This window comes from Palaemon carinicauda, chromosome 1 (genome assembly GCF_036898095.1).
Source record: "Palaemon carinicauda isolate YSFRI2023 chromosome 1, ASM3689809v2, whole genome shotgun sequence".
NCBI classification, from domain to species: Eukaryota; Metazoa; Arthropoda; class Malacostraca; order Decapoda; family Palaemonidae; genus Palaemon; species Palaemon carinicauda.
Window position 1 is genome coordinate 157,761,027 of NC_090725.1, and position 10,057 is coordinate 157,771,083.

Genomic DNA, 10,057 nt, shown 5'->3' on the forward strand with positions numbered 1-10,057 from the left:
ATCTGTAGATTTTCAATAGTGCCGTTATCTCGAGATAAATATTTCCTATTTGGTCTTCTAGACCTAGAGACACTTGATGTTACCGTTATACATCAATTAACTGATCATAAACTATGTCAGCTCTTCCTGCCCCCTACAGGGAAGAGTCTGGGTAGACTCTAGAAAAAACCTGAGGATTGTGAGTTCAAGGAACAATCTAGCGAACAGTTTGTATATTAGTGTCATCATATACATAAAGTATAGTTTGTACGTAGATGGTATATCTCTGTATAGGTTACTGATACCTCCCAAATCTGGCTGAAAAGAGACAGACAGGTTTATATACGTGTAGGAAACCTTAGTTCAGTAAAATAAACAGTTCAGTACAATCAGTTCTTACCTGTTTGCTTAGAACAGTCTTAACCTTAGTTCCCCAATATTTTCTTAAATATTAAAAGAATCAAGGATGCTCTGACTTTATTCTTAATCTAGAATGTTTGAGGCGAAAGAGACACAAAGATTCCTTCTATTGCTTATTACAAAAATAGAAATCATGGTTGTATTTAATTACATCTTATGCAGAACAATTCTGCATAAAAGCGTAAATAGTAATAACAGAATTAAAATAAGTTTCACCTGAAAAGGAAAACATTAGCCACACTAAGGAAAATATAAAATTTCACTATGTATTCTGTTGTTACTAGGAACACTGTGCATATAAGTATGCCCGGCATTTGTGTCAGTCTATTAAGCTTAATGTCACCTGTGTAGAGAGAACAGTCTATAGTGTTATCACTAAACACAATACTCAACATGATATGTCTTACGAGTCTATCATGTACACCCTTCACTAAAAGTCCCAATTAGTGCACTGTTCTTTGCAGTAATCAAGCGGCAGGTTTTATAACACTGCCTGCCGCCACCACATGAAATTTTATTTCCTGTAATTGCTTCGCATAGTGTTTGAAGAAAAACTCTGGATGACTTCCATCCAGTATAAGCACGAAGGCTTTCAAACGACATCGTCTGAAAGAAATTCAGAGACGAGGCAACTTTTCTCGGATCATGACCTGCGGGTGTGCTGTCTGGATCTGCTCTGCGTATAAAATAGGTTATTTTCGCCCTTAACTGTTTCAAGGATAATGTTGAACCAGACGTCTCTCCCCTGAAAAGCTGACCTCCCTTAAAGACTTTAGGCATTCCACTAGGCAGAGGGATGCTTCTTCCTTCAGAGGGCAGATTCTCCAGGGACCCCATCTCTTAGTGGGCAGCTCGTTCTTGGCGAGAAACGTCCAGTCCGGAAAGAGGTTCAGTTCTCCGGAGTCTGTGAACTGAATGTGGCCATCATCCCTTGAGAGGGCCACTATTTCGCTAACTCTGGCTCCTGAGGCTAGTGCAAATAAGAATATCACCTTTTGAGTCAAGTCTTTCAGCGAGCAATCCTCATTGTTCAGAGTTGATGCTAAGTGAAGAACCTTATCCAAAGACCATGAAATGGGCTTTGGAGGAGCTGCGGGCCGAAGTTTAGCGCAGGCTTATGGAATCTTGTAGAAGATTTCATTAGAAAAGTCTACCTGGAAGGCATATTTGTATTGGTCTGGCTAGGGCAGATTAACATGTAGTAATCGTGTTGGCTGCTAAACCTTGTTCATGAAGATGGATGAAGAAGGACAAGCAGAAATCCGTAGAAATCTCCTTAGGTTTCTTCGCCTTGACAAAGGCCACCCATTTCTCCCAGGAAGACTCATATTGTCTTCTTGTTGACTTTGACTTGTATTCTTCTAAGAAGTTAATACTGTCCCTAGAAATCCCGAACCGTTTCTTGACCGCTAGGGCGAGAAAATCATGAGATGAAAGTTCTGGGTTTTCTCTGATGAAGCTGAGACAGTCAATTTCTGCACTTGCTGAGTCAGAACTGGGTCCGGCAACGGGATCAGCTTCAGGCGTAGTTCCGTTATCAAAGGGAACCAAACACTGTTGGACCACTTGTGGGCCACTATTGCTGCTATCCCTCGAAAGGATCTCAGTTTGTCGAGGACTTTCAGCAGAAGGTTGGTTGGAGGGAACAGGTAGATCTTGGACCACCTGTTCCAATCTATGGACATTGCGTCTGTCGCTTCCGCTAGAGGATCCTCGTACGGGGCTACATACCAGGGTAGCTTCTTGTTGTCGCTCGTTGCGAAGAGATCTATCTGTAGTCCTGGGACTTTGCGTAATATGAAGGAAAATGATTTTGCATTTAGGGACCATTCTGACTCTATCGGGTTGACCCTGGATAGAGCGTCCGCTGTCACATTGCGGAACCCTTGAAGGTGGACTGCTGACAAGTGCCATATCTTCTTCTTCGCTAGACGGAGGATGGGCAGTATCAATTGATTTATGTCAGGCGATCTCGAGCCTTGTCGATTTAGGCATCTCATTACAACTTCGCTGTCTAGAACCAGATGGATGTGGATTGAGCAGCGATGTTCCAGTTTCTTCAGAGAGAGAAGAACTGCCATGGCTTCCAGAAAATTGATGTGGAAGGTCTTGAAGAGGGGAGACCAGGTTCTCTGTACTTTTCGATGATGAGAGTGACCTCCCCACCCCTCTTTTGAGGCGTCCGTGTGAACGGTGACTGCTGGTGGAGGTGGTTTCAGAGGTGCCTTGCTCTTCAGGTTCTTGGCTTCCGACCATGGTTTGAGTAGTGATCGCAGACGATTTGGAATCTGTCTTTGTAGATCTCTTCGAGCATTTGATGAGTAGTTTCTCCAAACTCCTGATGCATCTTTTAATTGTGCTTTCAATATTGGATCTGTCACTGAGGCAAACTGGAGGGACCCCAACACTCTCTCCTGTTGCCTTCTTGATATCCTGTCGGATTGAAGAAGTCTCTTGACAGATTCTGCTATCTCTTTCCTCTTCTTTGATGGAATGGAAAGGCAGTGTGACTGTAAATCCTAGTGGACGCCGAGCCACTGAAACTTTTGAGCTGGAGATAGACGAGACTTTTCCAAGTTGATCTTGAATCCTAAGTGTTCCAGGAACTGGATCACTTGCTTGGAGGCTTGCCTGCACTCTTCCTCGGATGCTGCCCACACCAGCCAGTCGTCCAGGTAGGCTACTACCTGGATCCCCTTTAGGCGTAGTTGATGAATGACTGCATTCGCAAAGCTTGGTGAATACCCTTGTGGCTATGTTTAGACCGAAGGGCATGGCTCTCAAAACGTACTTTCTTTTCTGTAGTTTGAACCCTAGGTAGGGGGAAACTTGACGGTTGATTGGAACATGCCAGTACGCATCCATCATGTCTATGGAGACTGTTTATGCCCGCTTGGGCAAAAGGGTCCTTATGTGTTGAAGCGTCAGCATTCTGAATTTGTGGTTCACTATGAACTTGTTGAGTGGTGATAAATCCAGAATGACTCTGAGCTTTTCCGAATCCTTCTTCGGAACACAAAATAGCCTTCCTTGGAATCTGATGGACTTTGCCTTCCGTATAACTCTTTTGTTCAGGAGTTCCTGAACATATTCTTCCAGAATGGGGGTTGAGTGCTGGAAGAATTGAGGAAAGTTTGGTGGAGTTGAGCTCCAACTCCACCCTAGTCCATTCTTGATTAGGCTGTGGGCCCAGGGATCGAAGGTCCAATGATCCCTACCGGTAGCATCTTACTTGGAATGCTGGTTGGAGGACTTGCCTCCTTGGCCACGTCCACCTTTGTTACCCCTACCTCCTGTTCTCCGTAGCGGCTTTGTCCACGACCTCTTTGACCACTTCGCTTGGGAAGAGGTCTTTTCCCCAGATATTGGAGGCTATGAGCTTCCTTGGTTTATGTCTCACCGCAGCCGAGGCGAACACGAACTCTCTACAAGTCCTTCGGGCTTTGATAAAGTTGTACAAGTCCTTTGTGACTGTCGCCAAATGAGATTTGGCGAAGACCATGTACATATCTGGGGTGTCCGGGATGCTTGCCATAGTCTCTAAGCCAGTCTGCAGAGACATGGAAGCAGTAAGATGTTCTTTAGTCTCTTGTTCCCTGCGCAGGAGAGACTCTGACAGCTTCGGGAGGTTTTCGCCGAACTGTCGTCCAGCGATATCTGCCTCCAGCTTCCCAACTGTGAAGGTGTTATGAACATCCTTCCAGTCTTTATCATCTGATGGAAAAGCAAGGGAAAAGGGTCTACACTCCTCCAGTGTAGGGCAAGGTTTCCCTGCTTCAACTGCCTTTAAGGCTGCCTTAAACCCTTTGTCCATAAAGGGGAAGGCACGTTTGGGGTCAGCAATAAAGGACGGGTGCTTTTTGCTGAGAGCCGGCACCTTGGAACTAGTAAAGGCCCTCTCTTTCAAGGTGGTTGTATATAAGGCCTGAGCCTTAGAGAGTTCGAGGACAATCGTCTCCTTCGGCTCTGTTTCCTCCTTGGATGCAGGTTCCGTCCTTAGACGGACATAGCAGTCCGGGTAGGCCCCTTTGCTGGGCCAAAACTCAATTTCCTCTACTGGGACAGTGCCCAGTTTCTCCGAGAGGAAGATCCCCCCCCCCCCCCCCCGACATTGGCATATGCTCTGCATATCTCCAAGGGTTAACGTCAGAGAAAGCGGGGAGATCCTTGATGTTTAGCTTCTTCGGGGCTAAACGTGTTGCTACCAGCTGATGCATTTCCTTCCGAAGAGAAGCTTCTTTCTCGGACGATTTCTTCTGAATGTCCTGCACCATAGACAGCAGCGAGTGCAACGTACTCGTGATGGAATCTAGCTGGGGTGCAGTAGATGAAGTCGAAGGCACCGGCTCAGTCACCGTGGCTGAAGATACCGAAATCGTTTCGGTCTTATCGACTTCAGCCTCAAGAGGTACGTCATCCTCCTACTCCAGTTCTTCCAGTAGGAGATTGTTCTCAGTCTCCTCTGAGAGGACCGACATGTTGTCATCTAAATGGATGCCCTTTAAGGCGTCCGAAACAACAGATTCCATCGGAATCTGTACTAGGGGAATCTCGGGTTGAGCCTGGGGAAAGATTGCATCTGCAGATGCCCTAGGGAAAAGACAGTCCCTCATCCTCTCATTAGGAAGGTATGGGCCAGAGGTGTTCTTCTGAAAACCCCTGACCCATTGTCGCAGCGTGTCCCCTGCTACATCCCTTGACTCAGTAGACTTTTGATCATCAAAAGCCTCTTTTACCAGTTTGTCACAAACGGTACATACCTGTGGGTCCCAGTATTTGAGAGCCCCCCTGTGTGACTGTGCAGCGAGCATGGGCCCTGCACACGTAATGGCCGTAGAAGTTCTTGCTACGGACCCTGCAAAAACTGTTCCCGCACTCGGGATGCTCCTCCTGTAAAGAAAGGAAGCATATAAGTATTCGGTGAAATTCTCAGATTTCAGCATACATTTTTTTTTTTTTTTTTTTATATATTAGCTTTGATAGAGTAAGCTAGAAAATAGGAAAGACACCTACTTGTGTTTCCTGTCTAGCCCATTGCTATGACCTCCTCCAATATTGAACAATAAATTCTTAATGAATTTTGTATGGGAAGATAATATTCTTTGATATAAAGTGTCTTCTTAACACAATGTCCCAGGTTCAATATTGGGGGTAAATTAATGGTTGATAACCATTAAGTGGTAGAGAGGATCATTCTCTTATATGTGATGGTCTCACAATAGGCTGCCCATGAAGCACCTTGTAGGTTGGAAAAAACTTTTTGGGCTACAGCACTGACTGGCGGCGGTATGCCGCCAGACCTGCCGGGCCTGCCGGCACATGCCGGGCCTGCCGACATATGCCGGCCTATTCTGGGCTATTGAAGGCAGTTACTGTCTTCAGATCTATACTTGGGGTGGACGACTGCTGGCCGACAACTTAGTTGCCGGCCACTGGTCATAGTATGTTTATTGTCGTTGGGTTATCGCTCAGCGACACCCCCGGCAAGTGGCGGCAGAGTAACTGCCGGCCGACAGACAACCAACATGGCCGCCGACAGCTATAAGCTGCCGGCGGCCGGCCCAGTATAAGGAAAGGTAGAGAAAAAGAGAGAGGATGGAGGAAGGCAAAGGCTCAGCCTTGCCGGCCTACATCCCGAATGAGGGTTCAAGTGGAAAGGGGAAGTATATTCGGGCTTCCACCCAACCATATCCCATCCATATGGGCTATGGAAGGCAGTCCAAGGGAGGACTGAAGAACACACTAATGATTATGAGGGTACCTGCCGGCAGCCGGCCCGGCCGGCAGCAGACAGGGAACCTCAGGCCAGTTCTATAGATTACCCTTAGGGTCAAATATAGAATGACAGCCAGGGAGGGTGATGGTTCATCCAACACAAAAGAGACAGCGGGGAAGGGGGAAAAGTCCTATAAGTAAGGTAATACCCGAAGGCATTACCCAACTTAAAGGATTCTGATCTCATAAGGTAACCTCAAGTAGGGGAAATCATTTCCCCCGGTTATGTTAGTCAAGTGAGAGAGCGTCCATAGGACACAATCTCGCAAGAGAACAGAATCTCGTACCAGGTATCTTAGACAATGAAGAAATAATTTCTTCAGTCTAAGATCACTAGCACAGGACTGTCTGCTAGACCGAGGGAGGAGGAATTGTAAAACAAAAACCTCCACGTATGGTCTAGGGAGGCCTAGCCTCCTGTATAGACAACTTAACCTGACTTGGGAAATCATTTCACCGAGACAGTAAGATGCCTAACACAGACTTTACTCTGATGTCCCGTTCTAACTCAAAAACCGACTCAGTGGTTAAGAGAAAGAAACGAAACACCCCAGTAAACTTTGCCAGAACTCAGTTCACAGCAAAGCTAACTGAGGGTAGCCTAGGCTTATCAGAGGGAAGGGGAATTGCTCTTAAATCTCGCCAAGAGATTGGTATCGACTTAGAAGGTATAGGAGGCATCAACCTCACCTTAGAAGACAATACAAGAGCAATTGGGGACATGTATGAAAGTATACTAAAGCCCCTAGGCTAGTAACTCTAGGAGCATAGAGAATCGTTCACCGAAACTCTCTTGTATACTATCTTGGAAGAGGAAAATTTATGCAGTAATATCTTAATTGTATAAAATATTGCCTGAGCTTCAATAAAACTTTACCAGGAAGGTTATATCATGCATGAAGTGTGTAGGTGCCTAGGCTAGGAAGCCTAGCACTCGAGAGGCTCGAACATAAATAGCCAAATCCATGATAACAATGACAATATAAAAATCCCTAGCTAAAGTACTAAATAGCTAAAGTTATTAAAGCAAATAATGCCGGGAAAGTCGTTCTGGCTAACTAGATGTACAGGAAGAACGACCGTGTTCATGACACCATCCGGCTGGCAACAGCTCTTGTTACGTTAATTAAGATCCCAATCGAAGAGTAAAACTGGCAAGAGCTTACATTTACACAATTCAAAGATAGTACTTAACTTTCCAGAAGCTGATGAGGCTGGTGAAGACATCATAGCGACAAATAACTCCAAAATAGCGAGAGATAACACGGGATAACACCGGTCAACGAAGCTACAAGAGAAAGAATGGCTTGGTGGCGCCCCGCGGTGGCGATTCGGCGCACTATTTACAGTACAGTAGGAGTGTCGAGAGCGTTGCCTCTTTAACGACTCTCCTATATTCTTGCCACTTTTTCCCCTCGAAGTGGAAACGCTATTAGGGGTGTAGATAGCTATGAGACGTGTCAAGAGTACGTCCTCTGATTACACGATATCCAATTTTAGGGGATATTCGCTCCAGGAGTTAGAATTCTGGATACCTTTGGTAAATTCTCTGGGATATATCACTGTAGTCAATTATAACCTAGGAAGCTACTAATGAAGGAACTTCCATCAGGACGACATGGCCTGAGCCAAAAATCCAAATAGAGGAATCAGTAACCTATACAGAGATATACCATCTACGTACAAACTATACTTTATGTATATGATGACACTAATATACAAACTGTTCGCTAGATTGTTCCTTGAACTCACAATCCTCAGGTTTTTTCTAGAGTCTACCCAGACTCTTCCCTGTAGGGGGCAGGAAGAGCTGACATAGTTTATGATCAGTTAATTGATGTATAACTGTAACATCAAGTGTCTCTAGGTCTAGAAGACCAAATAGGAAATATTTATCTCGAGATAACGGTACTATTGAAAATCCACAGATACATTAATGCTCTGGTAAACTGCCATCAGGACAACATGGCCTGAGCCCAAAAAACGGATTTTGAAGCGAAGCGAGAAATCTATTTTTGGGTGAGGTAGCCATGTCGTCCTGATGGACCCACCCTCTTTTTGACAAAAGGATAATGAATCCCTCCCTATGGTACTGTATCTGGAACACCTACAAAGCTACAAAGAATGGCTTGGTGGCGCCTCGCGGTGGCGATTCGGCGCACTATTTACAGTACAGTAGGAGTGTCGAGAGCGTTGCCTCTTTAACGACTCTCCTATATTCTTGCCACCTTTTCCCCTCGAAGTGGAAACGCTATTAGGGGTGTAGATAGCTATGAGACGTGTCAAGAATACGTCCTCTGATTACGCGATATCCAATTTTAGGGGATATTCGCTCCAGGAGTTAGAATTCTGGATACCTTTGGTAAATTCTCTGGGATATATCACTGTAGTCAATTATAACCTAGGAAGCTACTAATGAAGGAACTTCCATCAGGACGACATGGCCTGAGCCCAAAAATCCAAATAGAATATATAAACATGCATTGGAAACTGCTTTGTATGTTATATTTTCCTGATAATTAACTTGTAGGGAGATAAATGGATGTGCTGAATGGATGAGAGAGGAAGGAGAGAGAACTCATTTTACATCCAACTAATCAAGAAAAGAGCTAACACATTAACATTTATGATGATGATGATTTAACTTAAATGCTGATTTCAATTTCACTTTTTCTGTTGTAATTTAATCACATTGACAATTTTGTATAGTAAGTCACCCACATAAAAATGGGATGCATTCCAAGAGTGGGGTTTTGAGTTGAAAATTTGTCACTTCCAACACAATCAACTATGGCATCAAGCCCATGACCTCCACCCCTTGCTCCTCTTTGTCTTCTGTTAGCTGATCATGCTAACACTAATTAGCTAGCCCCATCAATACCTTCACCTAATTTTACATAAGAAAATGCTTTTTAAAAGCAGTAAATTAATTTGTATTTTGTTTATCACCTACCGTATTAAAAACTTTGTTATTTATTAATCACACAGGTTCTTTTACTGTAATTGAAAATTTTTATCTTGGGCATTTACTTGTACCTAAGTGATTTTTTTTTATTTACAATAGATTGTTATTACTTTGTCTTCAGTCGATGACGGTCGGTACTTTGTATATATTGTATTAAAAATTAGTCCCCATTTTCAGGCCAATCGTACGGATCAGGTCAGTACTTCAGTCTTGTCACATCCTTACACATCGAGATAGCATTCACCTTGCAAGGAAGCCTGGCTAATCCCCAAGCTAAAGTAGTGGGCATCAACGTCAGGTTCGGAGACCCCCAAGAGGTGTACCCCCCGTGCTGGCATAACATGTGTCATTATGCTTCTGCGTCTGTTACTGGGAACGTAGAACTCAAAGTCTCTGTGTCCTTTGTCGACGTAAGTCATCCTCCGCTACCGGCGTACTCTCAGCCGCCAGCCCTAGATGTAAAGCTACCGTATGATTTTTTTTATCCTTTCCTCCCATCCAGGTCTTCCAGCAGCAAGTTCCAGGATGCTAAGATGTGTCTTTTTAGTGGCTTCCTGTGTCTTTTGATCATTAAAAATTTGTAATTATCTTGAGTTTTTTTTAGTACCCTAAGTATTTGATAAGATATTCATTAAGTCATCAAACATATCCTATAACTAATAGATGAATGAATTATTAGAATAGTTTCCAATGATATTAATGATAGAAACAATAATAGTGATGCCGTAATTTTAATTGCTTCACATGTTATTACGAGAATGGCTAAAATAACTGTATCAATGTTCATATTATAAAGTGCCAGTATCATAAATAATTTCCATCATTAATATTATAAAGATGTTAGACTAGTACTAATAATACTGTAGAAATTATGACAATAATTCTAATTATTACACAAGATACTAGAATTACTAAATA

At 43.8% G+C, this 10,057-nt stretch overlaps 1 protein-coding gene across 4 annotated transcripts in view; it reads left to right on the forward strand.

The window, feature by feature from the left end:
• The window catches only part of LOC137652585 (tectonic-1-like), a 383,029-nt gene extending 373,303 nt beyond the window's left edge, over positions 1 to 9,726 (forward strand). For all 4 annotated transcript variants that reach the window (XM_068386069.1, XM_068386072.1, XM_068386073.1 and 1 more), the window contains one exon: positions 9,317 to 9,726. In XM_068386069.1, coding sequence (XP_068242170.1) covers positions 9,317 to 9,723 — 407 coding nt within the window. In that variant the 3' untranslated portion in view covers positions 9,724 to 9,726. The remainder of the gene's footprint in view (positions 1 to 9,316) is intronic.
• The last annotated feature ends 331 nt before the right edge of the window (positions 9,727 to 10,057 follow it).